Source organism: Manis javanica, chromosome 3 (assembly GCF_040802235.1).
Source record: "Manis javanica isolate MJ-LG chromosome 3, MJ_LKY, whole genome shotgun sequence".
In the NCBI taxonomy this organism is placed as follows: domain Eukaryota; kingdom Metazoa; phylum Chordata; class Mammalia; order Pholidota; family Manidae; genus Manis; species Manis javanica.
Window position 1 is genome coordinate 200,061,335 of NC_133158.1, and position 25,261 is coordinate 200,086,595.

At 37.7% G+C, this 25,261-nt stretch overlaps 1 protein-coding gene across 4 annotated transcripts in view; it reads left to right on the forward strand.

Moving 5' to 3' along the window:
* TTC29 (tetratricopeptide repeat domain 29) overlaps window positions 1–25,261 on the forward strand; it is a 265,346-nt gene that overhangs the window by 69,937 nt on the left and 170,148 nt on the right. For all 4 annotated transcript variants that reach the window (XM_073230446.1, XM_073230444.1, XM_073230445.1 and 1 more), the window contains one exon: window positions 19,416–19,628. In XM_073230446.1, coding sequence (XP_073086547.1) covers window positions 19,416–19,628 — 213 coding nt within the window. The remainder of the gene's footprint in view (window positions 1–19,415; window positions 19,629–25,261) is intronic.

Below are 25,261 nucleotides of genomic sequence, written 5' to 3' on the forward strand. Positions count from 1 at the left end.
AGGGTTTCTGTTGAGAAGTCTGATGTTAGCCTGATTGGTTTTCCTTTATAGGTGACCTTTTTCTCTCTAGCTGCCTTTAAAACTCTTTCCTTGTCCTTGATCCTTGCCATTTTAATTATTATGTGTCTTGGTGTTGTCCTCCTTGGATCCTTTCTGTTGGGGGTTCTGTATAATTCCATGGTCTGTTCGATTATTTCCTCCCCCAGTTTGGGGAAGTTTTCAGCAATTATTTCTTCAAAGACACTTTCTATCCCTTTTCCTCTTTCTTCCTCTTCTGGTATCCCTATAATACGAATGTTTTTCCTTTTGTATTGGTCACATATTTCTCTTAGTGTTGTTTCATTCCTGGAGATCCTTTTATCTCTCTCTATGTCAGCTTCTATACGTTCCTGTTCTCTGGCTTCTATTCCTTCAATGGCCTCTTGCATCTTATCCATTCTGCTTATAAATCCTTCCAGGGATTGTTTCACTTCTGTGATCTCTTTCCTGACATCTGTGATCTCCTTCCGGACTTCATCCCACTGCTCTTGCATTTTTCTCTGCATCTCATCCCACTGCTCTTGCATTTTTCTCTGCATCTCATCCCATTGCTCTTGCATTTTTTTCTGCATCTCTGTCAGCATGTTCATGATTTTTATTTTGAATTCTTTTTCAGGAGGACTAGTTAGGTCTGTCTCCTTCTCAGGTGTTGTCTCTGTGATCTTTGTCTGCCTGTAGTTTTGCCTTTTCATGGTGATAGAGATAGTCTGCAGAGCTGGTACAAGTGACCGCTGGAAGAGCTTCCCTTCTTGTTGGTTTGTAGCCTTTTCCTGGGAGAATAGCGACCTCTAGTGGCTTGTGCTGGGCAGCTGTGCGCAGACAGGGCTTCTGCTTCCTGCCCAGTTGCTTTGGGGTTTATCTCCACTGTTGCTGTGGGCTTGGCCTGGCTGGGGCTGTTCCTCCAAAATGGTGGAGCCCCGTTGGAGGGGGAGCAGCCAGGAGACTATTTATCTCCGTAAGGGGCCTCTGTGCTCCCTGCTGCCCAGGGGGTTAGAGTGCCCAGAGATCCCCAGATTCCCTGCTTCTGGTCTAAGTGACCTGTCCTGCCCCTTTAAGATTTCCAAAAAGCACTCTCCAAACCAAAACAACAACAGCAACAATGAGAGAGGGAACAGAAAGGAAAAAAAAAAGAAAAAACACGCGATTTTTTTTTTTTTTCCTCAGGTGCCGGTCCCAGGCACCCGCGCACTGGTCCTGCTGCCCTGTCTCCCTAGCACCAGGGTCCCTGTCCTTTCAAGGCTTCCAAAAAGCACCCACCCACCGGTCCCGCAGGGAAGGAACGCTCAATATTCTTGGTCCTCAGGCACTGGTCCCACGCACCCGCTCACCAGTCCCGCCGCCCTGCCTCCCTAGCACCGGGGTCCCTGTCCCTTCAAGGCTTCCAAAAAGCACTTGGCAAAAAGAGAGAAAAAAAAGGGGAAAAACGCGCGATTTCTTCCGTCCTCAGGTGCTGGTCTCAGGCACCCACCCACCGGTCCCACAGGGAAAAATGCGGGATATTCTTTGTCCTCAGGTGCTGGTCCCAGGCACCCGCTCACCAGTCCCGCCGCCCTGCCTCCCTAGCACCGGGGTCCCTGTCCCTTTTAGGCTTCCAAAAAGCACTCGCAGAAAAGAGAAAAAAAAAGGGGAAAAACGCGCGATTTCCTCTGTCCTCAAGTGCCGGTCTCAGGCACCCGCCCACCGGTCCCGCAGGGAAAAATGGGGGATATTCTTTGTCCTCAGGCGCCGGTCCCAGCCACCCGCTCACCAGTCCCGCCACCGTGCCTCCCTAGCACTGGGGTCCCCGTCCCTTCAAGGCTTCCAAAAAGCGCTTGCCAAAAAGAGAAAAAAAAAAAAAAGGGGAAAAACGCGCGACCTCTTCCGTCCTCAGGCACCGGTCTCAGGCACCCGCCCCCAGGTCTCGCAGGGAGAAACGCGGGATATTCTTTGTCCTCCGGCGCCGTTCCCAGGCACCTCCTCACCGGTCCCGCCACCCTGCCTCCCCAGCAACGGGGGCCCGTCCCTCTAAGGCTTCCAAAAAGCGCTCGCCAAAAAAAAAAACTGCTCCGGTTTCTCTCCACCCGCCGGGAGCCGGGGGGAGGGGCGCTCGGGTCCCGCCGGGCTGGGGCTTGTATCTTACCCCCTTCACAAGGCGCTGGGTTCTTGCAGGTGTGGATGTGGTCTGGATGTTGTCCTGTGTCCTGTGGTCTCTATTTTAGGAAGATTTTTCTTTGTTATATTTTCATAGCTCTATGTGTTTTTGGGAGGAGATTTCCACTGCTCTACTCACGCCGCCATCTTGGCTCCCGCCCGGGTTCAGCTCTTTTATGGGAGATACTGGCCATCTGGCAGAGATGGAGCACCAAGATGGTGTCCACAGCCTCTGTTCCTTGAGATTAGCTCTGTGGGCCACTAGATGTATGCCCAGTGTGTAGCCTCCCCCTCGGGCCAAAGCTCCAGGACAAGCAAAGAGGCCTCCTTCACAGAAAGGCTGCAGGCGGTGCCTCAGTCTGCTGTCTGTGCAGTGCCTGGGGCGGAAGAACCATCTCTGATGACTATAGTCCCATGGGACCCAGGAGCACAAGCCCTCTCCCCAGCTACCACAGCTCTGCCTTCAAGGGGCATCCCCTGGGTGGTAGCCATAGAAACCAGGACACCAGACATAAAACCTGGGCCACTGAACATGCACAGAGCTCTACCCTAGGAGACAAGGGTGCTCTGAATACGGCAGAACATGAGCAGGAAAACAGCACCTGCCCTCTAAGATCTCTGGAAAGACTTATAGTCAGCTCCTAGACACATGTTTAATTAAAAGCCTGCCCTTAGCCCACAGTCATGATGATTAGCTAATAGGCCTCCTATACAGAAAGACTGAGCTAGGTCTCTTCCCTCTTACTGTACTCTGCGTATGGTAGCTGTTCAATAACTCTTTGTTGGTTACAGACCTGTGGGACCCATGAGTGTAAGCCCCACTAGCCCCCAGTGCTAGGCAATGTAGAGGTGTCCCCTGGTAGTAATCACAAGTCAGGGGACCAGATAGGTATAAGCTCCTTCTCGGTGACACTGATTATTACAGTTTCATGGGACCAGGAATGCAAGGCCCCCTGACCTCCAGAGCCAGGCGACCAAGAGGACTCCCCTAGGTGGCAGCCATAAAAATTGGGGCACCTGATATAACTAAAAGCTCCCTCCCAGGAGATAATGGTGCTCTAGAGCACAGCAAAGGGAGTGGGCAAAGATGGTGCCCACCAATCTCTCTCCACAGAGAGTGTGCCAAGAGACCACTAAATTGTTAAATTGGATGCCTCCCTCTCAGGCCAATGCCTTAATATAAGTAGGTGAGCCTCCTTCCCTTTAAATTTGGGCACAATTGGCTGCCTCTGAGCTGGGCCCTGGGGCAGGCAAGTCCAAGAGGAAGAGCCCTTTAAAAGCAGTTTCTCAGAAAACTCCGTCATGTGGGTCTTAGATTCCAGCCTCATTGTCTCTCCAAGCTAGATGTTCTGGGGGCTTGTCTCTAAAGTTCACATCCCAAAAGTTGAGGTGTCTGCTGCATGAGCTCTCTGCTTCTCAGGATGGGCTCTGGACTGGGTTCCTCTCTAGCTGTGCGTCATGCCAGGCGTGGGGTTTATGGCCAGATTGTGTGCCAGCTTCTCCAACCCACTTCAGTGTGCTTTCTTCTTGTTTGCCCAGTGTCGTGTTCTTTTATGGGAGATACTGGCCGTCTGGCAGAGACAGAGCACCAGGACGGTGTCCACAGCCTCTGCTCCTTGAGACTAGCTCTCTGAGCCAGCCTTTAGTTTTTTTAAAAAAGAGGGAATTGTTCCAGATGTAGCCATAAACTCTGGGATGAGGTGAGTTCAGGATCTTCCTATGTTGCCATCTTGAACTGAAACCTCCAGAACTTCAGTCCTTAACCTCCAAACCTGTGGGTGTGACCTTATTGGGAAGCAGGGTCTTTACAGATGATCAAGTTAAGATGAGGTCATTAGGGTGAGCCCTAATCCATTGTGACTGGTGTCCTTATAAAAAGAGGAAATTTGGCACCAAGAGAGATGTGTATAGAGGGAAAATGATGTGAAGACACTGGGAGAACACTGTCTACAAGCCAAAGAATGCCTGAAGCTACTGAAAGCTTGGAGACAGGCATGGAGAAGAGCTTCCCTCATCGCCTTCAGAAGTAACCACCTTGCCAGTACCTTGATTTCAACTTCCAGCCTCCAGAACTGGGAGAGAATAAGTTCTGTTGTGTAACCCACCCAGTTTGTGGCACTTTGCTATGGAAGCCCCAGGAAACTAATACAGTACTCAAAATGGTGTTGGTGATTTTCCTTAAGTAACAGAAGATGTTATTTCAGGGGAAGAAAAAAGGAATATAACAATGGTGGAGTGGTATGACTTGACATGTGAAGAACATGTAGAGGAGACATCTAATGTTCCTTCATTTTAAATTCTGACATATAAAACAATTTAAATGGACATATAAAGCATATAAAACAATGGAATGCCATCTAAAATAATACAAGATTTTCAAAAACTTCTTAATATTTCATATAAACATTCCTTTTCTACAGTTTTGGCTTTTTAGCCTTATGTTATATTCCATTATAAATATGAGAAGTGAAGATTATTATCACAGTATTCACTTCTAAAGAAAAAGATTAAAATACGATAATATCAAAGATTTTAATATCACCAAAGATGCCACATCAAAATTGATAGAAATTTCAATTTAGATAATTTCTTATTTGTCATAGAATAATGTTTGCCAGTTTATTAGAAAAATGCCTTAATAACTAAAAGAAATGCAAAGGATATATCAATTTTTAGTGTGTATTTTATTTCTGTTTCATTTTATTAAAAATTAATAGAGATGCAAGTGCTGTTGAGAGGATTTAAAACCCATCAAATACACAAAATCTCAACTGAGCAGCCTCTGAAACGGCACTGATGATGCAAAATGATGGGCAGACTTATTTTGCATTATACACACTTTTGTTAGAATTGGTTACCTTGTACACATTTACTTATTGTTTAATTGGGGGAAAAACTAGCTAATTTATAAAATTTCATTGAATTAAAAAGTTCTAAAAGGCATTTGCACTGGAGAAGAAATTATGAAGATTAAAGAACTATGACAGATCCAATCCCATTATTAGTGAAGTAGAAAAATAAAGGAAATGTTAATTTGTTTTCAGATAACAAGGGGGGCCCAAATCTACAGAGATATTAGAAATATGGGACAAAACTTTAAGATATAAATCGTACACCCCCAGATTTACACACAAGGGTTAGATTAGTGATAATTGATACATGTTGAATGACTCTCCTGGTCTAGATACTGAGTTATAAGGCTAGAAGTGAAATGTAGCAGCGTAAAAATTATTAGATTGGGCAAAAAATTTAGATTCGCTTTTGATCCTGCTGTTTGCTAATTGACTATGTGAATTGAGGTAAGTTATTTAATCACTATGGGTCTTACTTTCCTTGTTTCTAAGATGAGGGGGTGTGAGCTGATGTTCTTTGCTGTGAGTTCACTTCCAGTGGTGATTTCTATGGCCGCTTAAGAGGCTATTGAAAGATCAGTCCTTAAAACTCTGTGTCAACTTCTTTACTTATTAGGGAAAAGAAAAGGTCAGTTTATAAAAGCAGAGATGGATCCTAATAATAACCTCTTTGTGCCACTCCATTAAAAAAAATCAATTCTAGCTCTTCAGAAAATTGTTTTGAGGATTAAATGAGGTAAGTGAGGCTCCAGGTATTCTGTGCAGCACATAGGTCTATATAAATGCTGCTTCTCTTTTCACAATTTCTTCTCACTTCCAGGTGTGCAGATCATTTAAATTCAGCTGGGAAGAGTTACAAAACGTCAAGTTTAATGACAGGTCAGCAGGAAGCAAGTCCAGTGAGTCCCCAGTTTAAACTGGGGAAAGTCCTCAGTGAGACCTGCCCAGGAAGCCAGGAGCAACAGCAGTGAGAATGTCCCAGCTGGTCGGTGGCTCAACTCCTCCAGCTCGGTGCTGTTATCCTTCTTCCGCTTGGCATCTCCCTTCATTTTCATCTCATTCTCCCACTAACTCCCTACATTTTATCTCAGTCCTCTCCTCTTCTGCTCCACTGGTGATGTCCTCCAACTTCTCCCTGTGAGTCTACATAGAGGATGCAAATCTACCACAAAGCAAATTAGGAAAACTTCTCTTTAAACTATTCTTCTTTGGGCTCTGGTTTTTCAATAAATAGCAAAAACCACCTGCTCCACTTTTGTTTAGGGTTTTCTTATCTTTGCATTCAGAACATCAAGCATATATGGAGAGGGGAGGCCTTGTTACACTAATAATTTTCCCATTGCCTTTCCAAGTGGTAGGATCACTTTTGTGTGTGCCTTGGGTACTTAGAGCATATTCTCTTGGTCTCAGGAGCATGAAGGCTTTTTCCTGCTTGTCTCTGTCATTTCACCTGGATGCTAAGCTACTGCATACAAATGAGACAACACTGAAGAACAGTAGCTTGGGTGGTAAATAGAAGAAGGGAAGAATTGTTCTCTGGTGATTATTTTTTCCTAAGCATAATTTCTAAAAGTTAATGTTATCTGAGAAGTGATGCTAAAACAGTGGCACTAAGGGTTGATAAAAACTCTTTTCTATGGAATAACAGGTAGATAGCGATTTCATACATTGTGGAATAGTCCTCAATAAACAAAACAAAACAAAAAACTGGGCTGGGAACTCATGTTGTTCAATTCTTTGGGGTGAATGAATTTTAGAGCCATTATTAGAAGTCTTTTAGTCCAGACCCTGACTGCCTAGATAAGGAAGCTGAAACAGAGTGTCTAAACAATTTTACAGTGGCCACATAATTTGTTAGTAGTAGTTGCTAGACTTGAATCCAGAGCTCCATGCTGGCTTCCTTTCCCCTTCTGTGTTATTCTCAACACAGAGACAAGCATGGTTCTTCAAACTGATTTAACAGCAAAATTCATACAAACAGAATAAATGAGATGTATGTAAAGTGTACATTGTCAGTGACACATAGAAAGGTATATTAGCAGATGTATATGAAGTCCTTTTTATAATACATAAAATAGGTTATATTTTCTCTATTTCAGATTTGTAGGATCTAGGAAGCTGAGAGGTTAAATGATAACCAAAGTATTCAGAGTCAAGACAGGAACCTGTGTCTTCAGATTTTCTTCCCACTAGCACACACTACCTCCCTATAGAAAGGTCTGCTCAGCAGAAACCTCACAAAGTTGACCTTTTTTTGTTTATTTTTATTAAAATTATGATAAAAGACTTCTGAAACAAAACTGGCCCTGATAAAACTATGAATAAAAATTATATTTCCTTTTTTAATGTCTGTCATTTGCCAACTTGTCCAGCCATTTGCCTTCATGGTCTTTTCCCCGGCCCCACTGCACCCAAGATTCCCAGGTTGTGTTAGGTGGCACCCCATTTCATCAGTGGGTACTAGTAGCATGACCTTCTTGTGATTGAATGAATATTCATTACCTTTGTAGCCTACCCAGACTATGAACATAAAAGTGATTCTCTTAAGAAAAGTAAATCCATGAAGGTTAGTACAATATAGAGGGTCTTCCAAATTTAGAGAGCAAAGTGGAAGGAAAAACAATCAGTAAGCTAAGAGAACAGATAGGTTTAGGTGGCTTTATCATAAGGCTTATCCTTATGTGTTGAAATCCATGTGCAAATTAGGTTGTTCAGTAATTGTGCGTGGGATAATCTGGAAGGGGAAACTAGAGCAAGAGGGAAGATTTAGGAGGCACTAAGACTGGTGAGAATTATGGCTGAATAGATGGAAAGAAGAATGATTTCCAGAACATTTAGCAGGAAAGACATCATTGATATTCAAATACAGGGCAGGAGGTTGGTAGAAGGGGGAAAAAAACTTTATATGCAGTATATATAATAAAGAACTAGTCACTAATAACCTAATTAAAAAAATGGGTGGAGGACCTGAACAGACATTTTTCCAAAGAAGAAATACAGATGGACAACAGGCACATGAAAAGATGCTCTGTATTGCTTATCATCAGGGAAATGCAAATTAAAATTGCAATGACGTATCATCTCACACCAGTCAGAATGGCCACTATCCAAAAGACAAGAAATAACAAGTGTTGGCAAGCATGTGGAGAAAAGGGAATCCTCCTACACTCTTTTAGGGAATGTAAATTGGTGCAGCCACTGTAGAAAGCAGTATGGAGGTTCCTCAAAAAACTAAAAATAGAAATACCATACAACCCAGTAATCCCACTTCTAGTAATTTATCTGAAGAAAACAGAATCCCTGATTTGAAAATATATATGCATCCCTATGTTTATTGCCACATTATTTGCAGTAGCCAAGATATGGTAGCAACCAAAGTGTCCATCAGTAGATTAACAGATAAAGAGGAGATGGTAGATATACACAGTGGAATACTATTCAGCCATAAAAAAGAAAGAAATCCTGTCATTTATGACAACATGGATGGACCTAGAGGATATTTTGCTAAGTGAAATAAGCCAGGCAGAGAAAGACAGATACCATATGATTTCACTTATTTGTAGAATCTAAAAACAAAACAAAATGAACAAAATAGCAGTAGACTCAGACACTGAGTGACTGGTGGTTACCATGGTGGAGGGGTTGGGGTGGGTGAGTGGAGAGGGGGAGGGGTAAAGGGGCACAAAAATTCTCAATCATAATGTAAGTTGGTCACAGGGATAGTAATACATGATGGCAAAGAAAGACAATAATTCTGTAACATCTTCCTATGTTGAGAGATAATGACTGTACTAGTTGGGGTGAGGATTTAAGAATGTGGGTAACTGTTGAACCACCATGTTGTATACTAGAAACCAATATAAGATTGTTTATCAACTACACTTAAAAAAAACTAGTAACTATATCCCATGTGAAATATACATTAAATGGGAAAAAAAGGTTAAGATGACTGTAATTTAATGGAAAAAGAATACAAACAATTTGCCAATCAAGTAATATGATATGTAACAGGTATATGGGGAAAAACAATTTCTCTAAAAATCAATCTGAGTAATTATGAAATACTATTTAACCCTTCTTAAAATAAAAGAAAACAATCATGAGTCCTCAATAATATTTATTGCTAGTGATAAGGTGAATCATTTATTTTTTTTAATTGAAGTATAATGGATATACAATATTGGTTTCAGGTGTACAACATAGTGATTCAACACTTGTATACATTACAAAATGCTCATAAGATGATTCATTTAAATAAATGGTTTTGGAAAGTAATATCACAATGCATTGCAACCATAAAATTTTCCATCTATTAAGTCTACTTTGGGAAATCTAAAAACTTTCCAGAAGATGGGAAAATTATGAAAGTGTTAATCTGAACATCATTTATAATAGAGAAATAATCTATATACCCAAGAACTAGAAAAATGATTAAAGTATACATCCCCTAAAATATTATACAGCCTTTTAAAATGCTGTTATGAAATATGTAATATGGAAAGTAGTTCTAATAATATAATTCAGATAAGCAGAAAAAATGTATTCACATCTTTACCACTGTGTAAAAAAAAAACTAGTAGATAGAAAGGAAGTAGAATAAAACTTAACCAAAATACAAACACACATTTTGGTTGATTGATATCAGTAATTTTTAAGATTTTTCCTTGTAGTATTTCATTAATGCTGATAGATTTTTGCCCTTAAAATAATTAAAACATATATTGCATTATATTTTCACTATATATCGCTTCTGTGTTTTAGTTAAGTATATTCTCAAAATTCTTTTGTATTTTGGTTAGTGTTAGGATGACAATTCATCTCTATTTGCCTGCACTGAAGGAGTTCCCAGTATTTGAGACTTGTGGTGCTCTAACTGGGAAAGTCCCAGGCAAACCTGGATGAATAGGTCACCCTACATATAGTGAACATTAAAATTTTCTTTTGTCTTTCTAAACCTAGTTATTTTATTCATGCACCAAACGATAATGAAACAACATCTTGGTTATTTGTATTAATAGATTTTACCAAGCATAATATGGTTATTTTTGGTTTTAGATGACTCTTATTTTCTACTAAAATTGCTGTCATATTTTAAGATTTGTAACAGTGAAGCCTCTGTTCCATACAGGACGCTCTAAGAGAAAGCAGTCTTGAACTGACAAAGGGCATCTCAATTAATGCTTATCCTTGAAAAGAGGTTCACTGGTGGGTGTTGTATATTTTGAAGGGAGACAAACAAAAAGACAAACATTTCCAGCAAAACCTCCCAATGTCTGCTGCTGAATCGTGAGCAGAACTCTGTAGGTTTTCCTGATGGGGACTGTAAGTCCTAGTGTACTTCCCCTGCCTACTCACACCTTTAGTACAACTACGTAAGTTCACCAAGGATATTTTATTCCTCTTAATGGTTAAAAAAATAAATTCATTTTCCCCCCACTTTTAAAGTGCTTCTAAATTTGAATCTTAAAAGTCTCTTTGAAGGAAACTTTTCCAGAAAGATTCTCAGGAAGAGTTTACAAATTATTCCATTCAAGTTTCTAGTAACAATGTGAAATAAAGCCAATCCAAAGTGCCGAAGTATGAACATTGATTACTCCAACATACCCGCCGGTCGCTAAGGCTCTCGGGCTGCCCACAGGCCTGGTGAAAGCATCTTCCCTTTATCGCTACATGATTGCAAGGTTTACCACTTTCAGCTCTTCATTTTTGAAGTAAATTCCAAGAATGGGTTTAGAAAGTGGGCACTAGTATACATTTCAAAGGTGCATCTGACTAGATCAGTAATAGAAACGGAGTCACTTTATGTTTGAATAGAAGCGAATTTAATTCTTAAAAAGTGTTTTTTCCCCCCAGAACTTAAGTGAATTAGCATTGCTATTTCTCTATAAATTAATTGTCAGTTTTTTGGGCATGTCAGTTTATTCTCCATCTACTATGTGCACATGTTCATAAACCTTATAATATTTAATGAAGGGATCCTTTTTAAGTATTGATAGTCATAAGAAAATTATACCATGTTTGATCTGTTAAAGAATCAAAGTCCAAGATCTTTGAATGGAACTTAGAATAAAAATGTAATTAGGTTACATCCCTAAAGTCTAATATATCTTTAAACAAGACTGCAAATGAAACTTTATTAGAACTTCAAATGAATTATTTCATTGCCCTTTTTTTTTAATTCATTTTCTTCCCCTTCCCTTTCATGTCTGTGTTACTGACATTGCTGCTTGTATTTTACCTATCTTTTATTCAGAGGTGCCTGCTCTGCAGCAAGTTTTTCTTTTTCAAAGCTTTGCAAGGAGGTCTTCTTGAATAGCTGCACGGAGTCTACAGTTCTTGCCACACTGAGTGAACTCTTCTGCAGGCAGTATTTCCTCTGTCTGAGAAGAGGCACTGCCCCAGAAATAGCTCTTCAGAGGCACCACTGCCCAAGGTGAAGGGTGCTGGGTAAAAGTTGGATGAGGTGTGCTGTTTCTACCTACTGCCTTAAATAGCTCTTAATTTGAATAAGTGACACTTCCATAATATTTAATTTTAAATATTTAGTTGTAAAGCACCCCATGTAACAGGCCCATCCAGGGTCTCTCCAAATGGCAATCTGGAAAAAAAAAAAAAAAAGATAAAACCCCATGAAAATTTAGTGAAGGTCTCTGAAGCGCCAGGCACTCTGTAGGGTGCCAGCACGGCAGCGTTAATGACCCCTGCAACCACGCCCTGAGGTTGGCATTGTTATCCTTGTTTGAGAGCTCTTAAAGACAGGGCATGACAGATCTAATTACATCTTGGTGTTCAAACCTTGGTCTCTGCCTTTAAGTCAAATGTTGGACACAGTTTCTAAAAAGCAGACACCTTGAGGAAGTAAAGCCACATGGGCTTTGAGCACCAGCTCTGTCACTGACTTAGTGCACAAATTGAAGCAAGAGAACTGCTGAGGCTCATTTTGGTCATCGCTGACATGAAGATGCTAACGTAGATACATATACATATATATATATATATATATATGTATATATATATAGGATATATATATATATAGTAGCTACTGTCATGCTAGGCGTGTGAGAGGTGCTCAACTAGCATTGATTTTTTTCCTCTATACTCACCTACATAGATTATTTTTAGTTAGGTTTCTGTAATATCCAAAATAGCACATGCTTATGGTCAGTCAAAACAACAATGTACAAGGAAAAGTGACTGCTCTCTTCACCTCCATTTTCTATTACTTAATCAATACTGATACTTTGATGTATGTTTTTACACCTTTTTCTTTGCTCATGTAAACGTATACACATAATCAAAATGTGGTTTATTTAAAAACATGAGCAACATATAATTCAAGTTAAGAATTACATTATTGATTAAGTCCAGAGCAATATAATTCATTAGTTGATCTAATGTCAATATTAATTCTATTTCTCATCAGACTTTAATGCTTGTCAACATTTTTACTTGGTATTTGAAGATGAGGTGGCAACCATTAAAGTAAAACAATTCATGGTATGAGAAAGCTAATAATCTCTATAAGCTCTACAAGGTTTATGTTGGCTAGTATTAATTTCCTTATGTTTTATATACTATACAAGTATACATTTTTAAAAATTATTTGAGTAATTTTGGTACTTTCAATTAAGAGCATTTAAGAGCAAAACTGCCTAATGCTTAATCCTTAGAAATTACAAAACTTGGATAGAAACTAACCCTCAAGGGTTATTAGGACATAAAGCAGTCAAGCTTTTATGCTGTTTCCATCACTGACCACAATTCAGCTATCTAAAAAATCACAACAGTAATAATTCCTTCAGAATATTTTAGAAGTCCAGGAAAATCTTCTGGATTTTAAAAATTAACTTACTAGTATTGCCAATGTCAGTGATAAAGCCCTTGGTGAGTTTCTTTCATATCTGCCTTTCTGGAATCCTCTTCACTGTCTGGTTTAATAACGGATACTTTTTAACAGGGGTGTGGTAGCATTACTGTATGTCTATCTGAAATCTTTGTTCAAGATGACAAAGAAAAGGTTCCAGTTTTTAAATAGCATCTTAAATTTCTTGTAAGCATCCTGAAGTAACTACTCACAAGTTATAGGACACATTTCCTTCCTGGCTTATTAGAGATGCTATTGAGTTACAGAACAAAACCTTTGTTTCCCAGCATTCCATTTTGCAATGGTGTGCAGTGGGTTCTGGTGCAGAACAAACCACCTCTGACAAGAGATAAACCCTTAAAAGTGATAGTTTCCATTGGGAAGGGTGACAAGCCCTTAACTATTTCAGCATGTGTAGTACCAATATAATTGCCATAATTTAATGTAAAACCTAAAGATAATATAAATTGTTCATGCCATTAAACTGAAATGGAAAGCGATGTCTTTTGTTTTTACAAAAGGGTAATAACATTTTTCTCTTTTTGCTACTGTTCAATATTGTTTCTAGCCAATTTTTTGTCTACATTGTATGGAATAGTAACTTAACAACAAAGATGTCCGGTAGCTCCAGATTAAAATGTAATAATATACATAAAGCTTTATTTTTCCTTTAGGTGGTTGTTTTAAAATAAAGTGGAATATTGCCCTAAATTCCTCAACAAATGTGCACAATTTAGAACTAAATATGCTTAAGAATTATGTCAGTGCTGCTGAAGAAATAGGCCTTATGAATCTGTCAAATTATTTTCTGCAATTGTTTCTGTGGCATTATTTTTACTGGCAAATGTACAAGTTGATAGAAAAGGAAATAATTAGCCACTTTCAGAATTGCTGATGCATGGAGCTAAAGCAGGCCAATGGGTTACTTAGAAATTGTGACATTTTAAATTACCTGAACAATATCAGGAGCCATCTTTGGATATAATTAACACCTTGTCTAATTAATGTCAGGTCTAGACAAAGTCACACTTTCTTTATGAAATATTATTTTATTCAAACTTGCTTTTACCCTTATCATATTGCAAACTTTAGATTTGTGTGCTGTTTTCTTAAGTGAAGCAACTTCTTTTTTTTTTTTCTTTTTCCTTTTCCCTCCCCCTCCAAGTAATCAATGCACTGCTGAATGAGTTCATTTTAATGCACTCAATCATGCCTCTAATGTTCGTAGCTTACGGGCGCAAGCATCAGTAATGCAGGAATGTTATATGGCTTTAGTTTGGGCCATTTCATAAAATATTCATGGAATCAAAAATGTGCATCAAAATAGCGGCTGGGAGAATTACATTTATGTTCCTGCTTTTATGGCAGCTTCACATTTAAACCCATTTGTGTTAATATCTAGTCAATCTTCCTACTTTAAAAAAAAACTAAAATGGGAGAGATCATATACATTCTCCTTTGCTTAATATTTGTACTAGACATCTGCTGTGATACAACAAATATCTATAAACTTTGAGAGATGTGCAGGAAATGGGCGTAAGCAACAATTTGGATAATACCCAAATATATAAAATATTATTTTCTCTACATAGTGTTTGTCTTAACATCCTACCAAGCATTTTACAGTTTACAACATTGTTGGGGTTTTGTTTGTATTTTTAAATAAATGGGTGGATTTCTTGTTTGTGTGGGCTTTAGGTAAAGTGAAACTCCTTTGGTGTGTTTTTAATAGTGTACTTTCCTTTAGGTGAAAACCTATAAATGCACAGCAACCTCCTTATTGTTTATTGAGATGTCATCTAATTGTTTTCTAAAATATTGAGGTTTAGGATATTTATATCCATCCTGGATACTTGAAACAATTTTGTTCAGGGTGTATCCCAAGAAGTGTTTTCTGATACTACCTCTTGTTACTGAGGTAAGTTAGTGACTGATGGTATTAGTGGAACCACTGCTAGTCCCCCCAAAAAAACATCTTGGCTCCATTTCCTTCCCTGATTCATTTGAAGTATCAGCGGACTCTGGATTTTTGCTTAGCATAGAACTGTGCATTCCAGGTATTTAGTTGAGCAATAATATGTTTTTCTTATTATGGTTACTCCTCTGATCTTTGTTAGTTATAATGATGAATATTTACTGGTAATTCCTGGTTCAATATGATAAAGCTCATGTCCCCTCAGGAAACCTTTAACATCTATGGATATTACCAAGGCCTTCTCTTTCCTGTTCTGTTTTTAGTTAACTTTTATTTTTAGGATAACTTGGTGCAATCATTCTTCTTCTTGCCTTCCTCCTCAGTGGAAAATAATGGTGCCACATGGTAATTCCTGAGGATGATGGTTAGCTAGACACTTGTCCTTTAATAATATTGATGATGGGGTCTAGAAATCTCCCTTGGTTCTGATATTTTTAATTTATTTGGTAACAAAGAGGAGACTGTATGTGAACACCAAAGAAGTTATAAATGGCAGCTATGATCCAAATATGAAAAATCTCTTTCATGATCTTCATTTATATTTACATTTAGATTTGTCAAAATGATCACTATATTGATGACCTTTTATAATATATCTCAAGTATATTAAATTTAAAATTTTCAGATAAAACAGGATCTGTATCTTAATAAACATCTAGCCTTAATAGTAGAGCCTTTGCTCAGAAAGCAAGAAAATCCTATTCACACTTGAAAATACAAGTTGGATGGAAATCATATCATTGTTAATAGTGCTTAAAGGGAAATAACCTGTGTATTTAAATTACTGTGCTACCTTCATACTATAGACATATATTTTAATATTTTTTAAATCAAATATATCCTATTATAATATGTGTTTTCAAATTCTGATCAGTCTTTGGAAATCGTAGCCATTCATTCGTACACGTGTGGTCATTTGGGTCAAGTCCTTGCTGGCTTATTTACTGGCCTATTTGCCACCAAAAACTTGAGAAATGAATCTCTACATATAAGAAGGACTAGAAAACTCTACTTCCTCTGGGTAGGCACCTTGGTTTAAAATAGTGCTAATCAGAATCCCCAGTGAATTCCTTTGTGACAAAGTAGTGTGAGGATGGAGAAGTCAATCTGTGAGAGCTGGGTGTGTCTGCAGGTGACTAAGTCTGGGATGCTCAAGGAACTCCAGTGCCCCCATGAATGGCCCCACGTGGTTTAGGGGAAAGTAGGGATTTGAGATACAGGATGCATAGCTGGTTGCATGTCAAACCAGTCAGAAGCATATCATGGGCTAATATCTGGGCTTTTATGTTACAGGTTATTTGTGATCCCCTGAGTAGAGTCACAGAATTATAGAGCTGGAGGAGACTAGAAATGATGTAACTCAAACATTGTTTTTAATTTGAGAGATTTACTTCCAGAGAATGTAATTTACTCCACCTAAGTTTCTTGACTCTTGGTTTATTGACTTGTAGCTGATGTGGTGGAACCAAGCGATACGGGTTTTCAGTAACTAAACATCACTTTTTAGCTCTGTGAGTCATTTAAACTTTATGAGCCTCAGTTTCCTCTTTAGTGTAAAAGTAATAATCATAGTTAGTTACTTTGTCAGTTTGGAGAAGGTTAAATAAGATAAGGTATGGGGGAAACCCTTGGCCAATAATCATGAGGTAGGCAGTACACTGACACTAGCCCCCAAAACTCTGGCAAAGTTCAAACTCAACTGAAAAGATTATTTCTCAATCATTCAGGGCTGCCTTCTACTGTAACCAAATGATACCAGTGTCCCAAGAACCTCCCTTACTTCATTCCTGATTGGTAAACCTGTCTGGGATGCTGGATGACATCAGTACACAGAGGGAAATCTAGCTTATATGAAGTACAAAGACACAGGCCTCGCCTTTTCTTCACTTTCCCCATTTCCTCTACCTCTCTTTTCCTCACTTTCTGCTCTCCTCTCCCCTCTCCCTACCTCCCCTTTCTGCTCCCATGAAATCAAATCTTGAACATGACTCTAAGTTCTAATATACTATATACATCAATGTGTCTCATTTGTATCTCATTGTAATTAGTTAAGTTATCCAGAGCTTCCTCTCCTGGAATTCTTAGTGAATCTGTTATTTTACAACACACCCTTGGATCCTTTTTCCATTTGGTTATTGTGTGTGACCACAGATGCCCTTAGGTCCTTCCTGGTCTTCTTACAGTCCCAGTTTTTTCTGGAACTATCTGATTTACTCATGTTTCCCTGTATATCTGCCTTTCCCTATTCACATGACTGAAGAGAAATATACACCTGTACCTTATGAATAGATGGATGCCTTGTATCCATCTTCCTAGGAATACGGAGCTATACTTTACAGGCAGAAATAGAGTTAACAGAGGGAACATAGCACACATATAGGTCAATGTTCCATTCGAGTTTAAAAAAAAAATGAGGGTCGTGGGTATTTGGTGAAAGGTGTTTCTGGCGAGAGGTGCTACAGTAAAGAATTGAAAACTGCTGCTTTTGCAGGAATTAAGAGAAAAATCGTCAGTCAAATGTAAAGATAGATGAGAGCAGTGAACTTCAACCTTCAGTATTTGTATCAAAATGAAAAAGAATTGGGCATCATTTTTAAAATAGCTTCTATTATGTATATCCTATTACAAAGTAAGCATATTTTGATGGGAGAAACATTAGAAAATGCCAATAATCAGAAAGAAAAAAGAAAAGCAGAAAAGAAACCATCCATCACCCATGTAACACTCATAGTGCTTTGTAAGTGTTTCCTGATGTTTTCCAATATTTTCACTTATCATAAACACCTGTCCATGTAATGAAATATTCTTCTATAATAGGATATTTATGACTTTGCAGTCTTTTATCCTTTGAAAATTTCATAATACAAGTCTGTAAACACCTCTGCAGTACACATTCCCCTTTCTGTATGTATCTTTGTGATATGCCCCCTCTGCATGGTGCCAGAAGGTCAGACTGGCCATGTCCTTACTGAATTTTTGTACATTTATTTGCCGACTATTCACCTCTGTTTGTTGTGTTTCTTTGCAATTACTATTCTTATGTGTACGTTCTTTAATATGTCAATACTAAGTTGGATGACAAATTCAGTGAAGAAGTAGAGGGAAATTGTATACAGTAGTCATGGCAGTGGCTGCAATACCCTGTAATATCCAGTGAAACCTGTTTGAAGAAATATATTGAGCCAGATATGACCTGCATAGGTTAATTTAATCATATAATTATGATTATATTATTATAAGGATTCATCTACATTTTTTGCATTAAGAGTTATACTAAAAGGGAAAAAAGCATAAATTTGTGGCTATGTTTCAGTTGGCCTGTTGGATTTTTCAAAAATATTATCACTATGCCAACTGATGTCAGTTGCTATGTTTATTGAGCATATACTCTGTATTAGATAATTGACATGCATGAATTCATTTCTCATAATAGCACCTTGAATGGTTACACTATAATCCTACTTTGCAGAAGAACTGAACTCAGGCACAGAGAGGGTAGTAATTAGCCTGAGGCCAAACAGCAAAGAAAGGTAAAGTAAAGCTTGGAAAGGAACTCAGATTTTCTGTTTGGAATCTATTCTCACTCTTTACCACTGTGGGAATAACTAGATGTAACTGCTTTTCCAGTTCATTCCAAGTAGGTAACTTTAATACCATAAAGAGTATTTACATTACCAGATATTATGAACATTTCCACAAAGCATTTCACAAGTAAACTATAATCCACCGCAAGGAGCTGCAAACTGCTCTTCCAGAAATGTGCTTGCCCATATGTCAAGGTATGAAATGGCTTACAGCTAATTAGAGTGTTGGCTTTGAGAAGATATATTGGGGCCACATGATAAAATACTGTTTAAAAAGGCATTTAAGTTACATTTTAATTATTCAAAACTAAGCAGACTAAACAAATGCCTGCTTAGAAATAAGTTCGGTCAACACTTTGAGAAGTAGTTTAAAGAGCCATAATACTTGAATGTGAAATTTGGAACAGCTGTATTCTTTCTCAAGCTACCTGAATTCTTGTTGAGAAGGAAGAGTATCTGTGTGTTGAGAAAGCAGGGCAGGATAGTGGTTGAGAGCAGCAGCTCTGGAATTAAATTACCTGGATCTACTAACCCACTGGGCATACAATCTTGGGCAAAATTCTTAACCTTGCTTTCTCTTCTTTGAAATGGAATCTTAACAATCCCTATTCCATAGGACTGTTTTGAAGAATAAATGAATGCATATAAAGTGCATAGCACAGTGCCTTGCATATATAATATTAAGAAATGATTAAGTAATATGTTACTATTAATAATAATCCACTCTAGATATATGTAATCCTAGTCAGTTTCTACTAGCTGAAATGCACCCCTCTAATGGGTCAGTGCTGAATCTGAGGTCCAAACTGAGATAGCTCCCTTCCCAGTTTAAATCCTCTTCACCCTTGGAAATCCCTGACTGTATTCCATGGTTTTCCCCTCTTTGATAGTAAAACATAAAATGTATGCAAAAATTTTGAAAATATGTTCTGGCTTGTGGTTTATGTTTATGAATGGCTTTTATTCTTCAGGTCAGCTTCTGGAAGCTGCTGAGCATTATGAAGCATTCCATCAATTGACGCAAGGGCGGATATGGAAGGATGAGACAGGCTGCTTTCTCAACTTGCTGGCCTGCAAGAGTCTCTTGAGGACTTACAGATTACTCTCAGACAAAATGCTAGAAAATAAAGAATACAAACAGGCCATCAGAATTCTAATAAAAGCTTCTGAAATAGCCAAAGAAGGTGAGTGGAAAAGAACACTCTCACATTGCTTCCTTTAATGGGCAGACACTGCTTCTCCCAAGAGTGAAGTAAAAATCGTCAAGTGTTTGGGTGATTATTTCCTATGAAATGCAAAGACAAATGCCATCAATATACTTCCAAATTTCACTGTAAAACGGAGGTGCCTTAGTGCTGACAACAAGAAATCCATTAATTTCTTGAAAGCTTTATCTCCAAAATTACAATGCTCTGGGAGTAGTGTTGTAAAACAGTGAACCTATAATTGAGAAGGTAAGGTTATTTGCAAAACTTAAGAGTGTGTGTGTGTGTGTGTGTGTGTGTGTGTGTGTGTGTGTGTGTGTGTGTATTTAAGGTCATATATTTCTTGCAATCTGAGAGACCTTTCATTGTTTGTAAATTCCTGGTTGTCAGGTAATAGGAAAGATATGATAAATATTTAGTTAGGAGTAACAGGAAAACAGAAGCTGATGTATTTTAGACCCTTGCCGTCTGTGTGGCCCTTGTACTGGCAGCATCAGCACCATCGGGAGGCTTCTGAGCAGCATCACAGGCCTCACTCCACACATACTGCGTCAGAACCTGCAGGTTGTCAGGATCCCCAGGCAACTTGGATGCACAGTTCCAGCAGCGAAAACACTTTTGTGAGAGCAGATCATAGTTTTAATATTCTATGTCTTTTGCATATGTATAAAATAGGAGAAAAAATTTGGAGCATATACTCAAAAACTCTTACTTTGTGAAGTGCAAGGATATTTATTTAACATAGACATTTATTAATAGAGTAGACTTTTCCTGAAGGAAAAAGTGATAGAAGTTAGGCTTTTTGAAGTTTATTAGCTCATGGATATATTTAATTGATTGGCTTATTGAGAAAGCAAGGCTCATTTTCTGGGTGTGATTTTAATTTTCTAAAGAGTAAAAGTAAACAGGTTAACTTATTCTCTCTGTTATTTCTTTCAATAATATTAGTTGGAATACCCATAGGGAATCACCCCCATTGAAGATGTATCCTATTGAATGAACTGTTTTTGAATGAATGGTCTAGTATCTTCCCTAAAGGGGTAAATACTGACATGAAGAATTAACAGTTAGATCAATTTCAGCAGCTAACTTTAGACAGATGGGAAATTATATGGAATTTTAATATGAATTTGGAAAAGGCATTTTGCTTTAGGTTCACATGTGCTAAATTGTAAGGTAATTCATAAAGAAAGGAAGGTTCCAAAGGTCTCTTCCAACAGTCAGTGCCTGCCAGACCGTGTGCTTTCTGAAAGCATCTCTTAATTTCCAAAGGACAAATAAGGTGAGCAGGAGAAATCTTATTTCTTATGCTGTAATAATTTCTTAGTATTTTTTTAAACTGATAAGTATTTGTCTCCCTGTTTTTCATATAAAGATGTAGGTAGGTTAAAGGATCCCACAGTATATCACAGAGCTCTGACAGCAGCCAAAAGGCGCTGGAACAAAGCATCCCTCCTTCCTACCGTATCCTCCTTTGGTAGGGAGCCTGAAGCAGCAAACATGATGCCTGGATAAGGCATGCTGCCAGCTCTGCTTTCCATAATATTTCAGGAGTACTGATATCTGCTGTGGGCCAATTCTTTTCTAGAGCCCTTTGTGTAATGCACAAATTTAGCACAAGCCATACAGTGATTCTGTTTTATTATATTCTATTTATGATTCTATCATTCTATTATTTTCATATTTCATTCATTAATCTTTCATATATTCACAAAGTTGTGCAACCATCAACACTAACCCCATACTCATGAGAAGTCACTCCTCAACCGTTAATCTACTTTCTGTCTCTGGATTTACCTATTCCGGATAGTTCATGTAAATGGAGCCATACAATGGGTGTCCTTTTGTGTACAGCTTCTTTCACTTAGCGTAGTGTTTTCAGGGTTTATCTGTCTTATAGTATATATCATTTCTTTTATGGTTGTATAATATTCCAGTGTAGGGTTGTATCACATTCTCTTCATCAGTTTTATGATCTCACCTTTTGTCTATTGTGAATAATGTTACTATGAACATTTGTATACAAGTTTTTAATTCTTTTGTCTATATAAGTGGAAGTGGAATTACTAGGTCATATAAGTCTATGTTAACTGTTGGGCAAAGAATTTTCCAAAGTGGATGCACTATTTTACAGACCACCAGGAATGCTCAAGGGTTTCATTTTAGCCACTTCCTCACCAGAACTTATTACTGTCCATCTTTTTGATTATGGTTATCTCAGTAGTTATAAAATGATATCTTACTGTGGATTTAATTTGCATTTCCCTGTTGGCTAATGATATTGAGCGTCTTTTCATGTGTTTATAGGTCATTTGTATATCTTCTTTACAGAAATGTCTATTCAGATTGTTTGCTCATTCTTAATTGGGTTATTTGTCTTCTAATTTTTGAGTTTTAATTATCCTTTATGTATTATAGATACAAGTCCTTCATCAGATACATGATTTGAAATCAAAGGGTTTTCTTTTCATTTTCTGATGGTATCCACTGAAGCACAAGTTTTAAATTTTGGCGAAGTCTAAAGTCATCTATTTGTTGTTGTCATTTGTGTTTTTGGTATAACTAAGAAGGCTTTCACTAATCCAATATCATGAAGATTTACTCCTACATTTATTCTAAGAGTTTCATAATTTTAACTCCTGTATAATAGGTCTATTATCTATTTTTAAGTGTTTGTGTGTGTGTGTGTGTGTGTGTGTGTGTGTGTGTGTGTGTGTGTGTGTGGTGGGAGGAAGGATCATCTTCATGTTTCGCACATGGATATCCAGTTGTCCCAGTACCACTCACTGAAAACACAATTCTTTCCAAATAAATTTTCTTGGGACCCTGGTCAAAAATTAGCTGACTATAAATGCAAGGGTTGCTTTCTGGATTCTCAGTTCTGCTGCAGAGATCTACATGCCTGTGCTTTTTCCACTGCTACATATTCTTGATTATTACAGTTTTGTGGTAACTTTTGAGATTGGGAAATATAGTCCTCTAATATTGTTCTTTTTTAAGATTGCATAGGCTATTCTGCATCACTTTCATTTCCATGTAAATTTTAGAATTCGTTTCTGCATGAAAGACAGCTGGGATTTTCATAGGGATTGCATTGAATCTGTTGATCAATTTGGGGAACACTGCTGTCTTAACACCAAGTGTTCCAACCCATTATTAGGGATTATCTGTCATTTATTTACAAATTGTTTGATTTCTTTCAGTGATATTTCTTAGTTTTCAGTATACACGTTGTGCCCTTTTTTTGTTGAGTTTATTTCTAATATTTTTCTTTTTGATGCTATTGGAAATGCAATTTTCTGTTTCATTTTAAGATTGTTCACTGCTTGTGTTTAGAAATAAAATTGACTTTTGTATGCTGATTTTGTATATTGCAACCTTGCTAAACTTGTTTATTAGCTTTAATGGTGTTTTGTGGATTCATTAGGATTTTCTAAATATAATATCATGTCATCTGCAAATATAGTTTTACCTCTTCCTTTCTGATTTTGATGCTGAAGGAGAACTGAATAAGTCACCCCCAAAAAACACTTCTGCATAAAGAGTATTTTTGAACTACAGTCACTTGAAAAAAAAACAGTAGATACAAGGGTGATATTCTAACCTCCCCCTTTCTTCTTGAAAACAGAAGATAAAAACTGCCATGTGAAAGATGCCCCTCCTTGTACCATAAGAAAAGAAACACTCGTCAATGGGGAGTCAAAGCCAAGGAAAATCTGCACAAACAGACCTTGTTAAAAATGATCTTTATCTTCCTTTGACCTCCCTGCATTGTTTAATTAATTTGTCTACAATCGCCTCTTTTTGTCCAACCCAATATGAAGGCATGTAGGTTTTGTAATTTCTTTGGCTCTTCATTCATTATGAAGGCTCCATGTCACCTAAAACTTATGTAAATTTGTCTGCTTTCCTCCTGTTAGGCTGTTTTATGTCAATTTAACTCCCAGGCTCAGCTGGAAAACCCTCAGATAGAGGTAAAAGTTTGCCTCCCCTACAGTGCTTTTCTTTTTCTTATCTAATTGCACTGGCTAGAACCTCCAGCCCAGTGCTAAATGGAATTGTTCCTAGAGTACGTCAGTCTTTTTTTGTAATGGTAGAGTGAAAGATTTCAGTCTTTCACTATTAAGTATAATGTTAGGTGTGGGTTTTGTAGATACACTTTAACAGGTTGAGTAAGTTCCCTTATATTCTGAGTGTTTTGAGGGTTTTTATCATAAAAGGAGTTGAATTTTGTCAAATGCTTTTTCTGCTTCTATTGAGATAACCATGTGATTTTGTCCTTTCTATTAATATGGCATATATACTGATTGATTTGCATATGCTGAACCAACCATGCATTCCTGGGATAATCCCACTTGACTGTGGTATATAATCCTTTTTATATGCTGCTGGATTCACTTTGCTAACATTTTATTGAGGTTTTTTTGTGTCTATATTCGTAAGGGATATTGGTTGGTAGTTTTGTTTTATTGTGATGTCTGGTTTGAAATCAAAGTAATACCAGCTTTATAGGGTGATTTGGAAAGCATTTCCTCCCAATTTTTGAAAGTGTTTGTGAAGTATGGTATTGATTATTCTTTAAATATTTGGTAGAATTCACCAAGCCCTGTATGCCTGGACTTTTCTTTGTGGGAAATATTTTGATTACTGATTCAATTTCTGTTCAGATCTTCTGTTTCCTCTTATATCAATTTCAGTAGTTTGTCTTTCTAGCAATTTGTCCATTTCATCTAATTTGTTGATATACAAATGCCATAATATTTACTTATACTCCTTTTTATTTCTGTGAAGTCTGTAGTGATTTCCCTTCTTTCATCCTGTGTTTAACAATTTGAGACTTCTCCCTCACTTTTTCCCTTGTTCAGTTTAGCTTAAGGTTTGCCAATTTCATTGACCTGTTCAATGAAACAACTCTTGATTTTTCTGATTTTCTCTAATTTCTTTTTATTCCCTTTTTCATTTATTTACACTCTAGTCTTTACTATTTCCTTCCTTCTTTGTGTTTTGGGTTTAGTTAGCTCTTCTTTTTATAGTTTTGTAAGGTGGAAAGATGGTCCTTATTTTCTAAAATAGGCATTTGTAGCTATACATGTACCTTTATTACACTGCTTTAGCTCCCATAAGTTTTAGAGCCCATAAGTTTTTCAACCAAAATATACAACCCAAAATACAAATCATTTTCCTTAATATATAAATATATACAATTTACCCTCTGATTTCTTCTTTGGCCTACTGGTATTTTAGGATGATGTTTAATGTCCACATAGTTGTGAGTCTCCCAAACATTTGTCATTTATTGCTGATTTCATCCTCTTGTGAATACCATTTTCTCAGTGCAATATACCACCTTGACAACTGTATTTAATATTGAAAATATTTAATACTGAAAGATGCTTTTTTCCTGAAACCCACTTAGCACTTCTAGTTCGCTTTACTCTGCTCTATTTTTTCTGCAGAGTACTTATCACCATACAACTTACCACATAATTTATTATGTTTATTGTTTATTTTGTATCTCTTTCTGTCTCTGTCTTCTAAAATGTAAACTCCCCAAGGACAGGAAATTTGGTTAATTTACTGATGTATTACAAGTGCTTAGAGCTTTGCCTGGC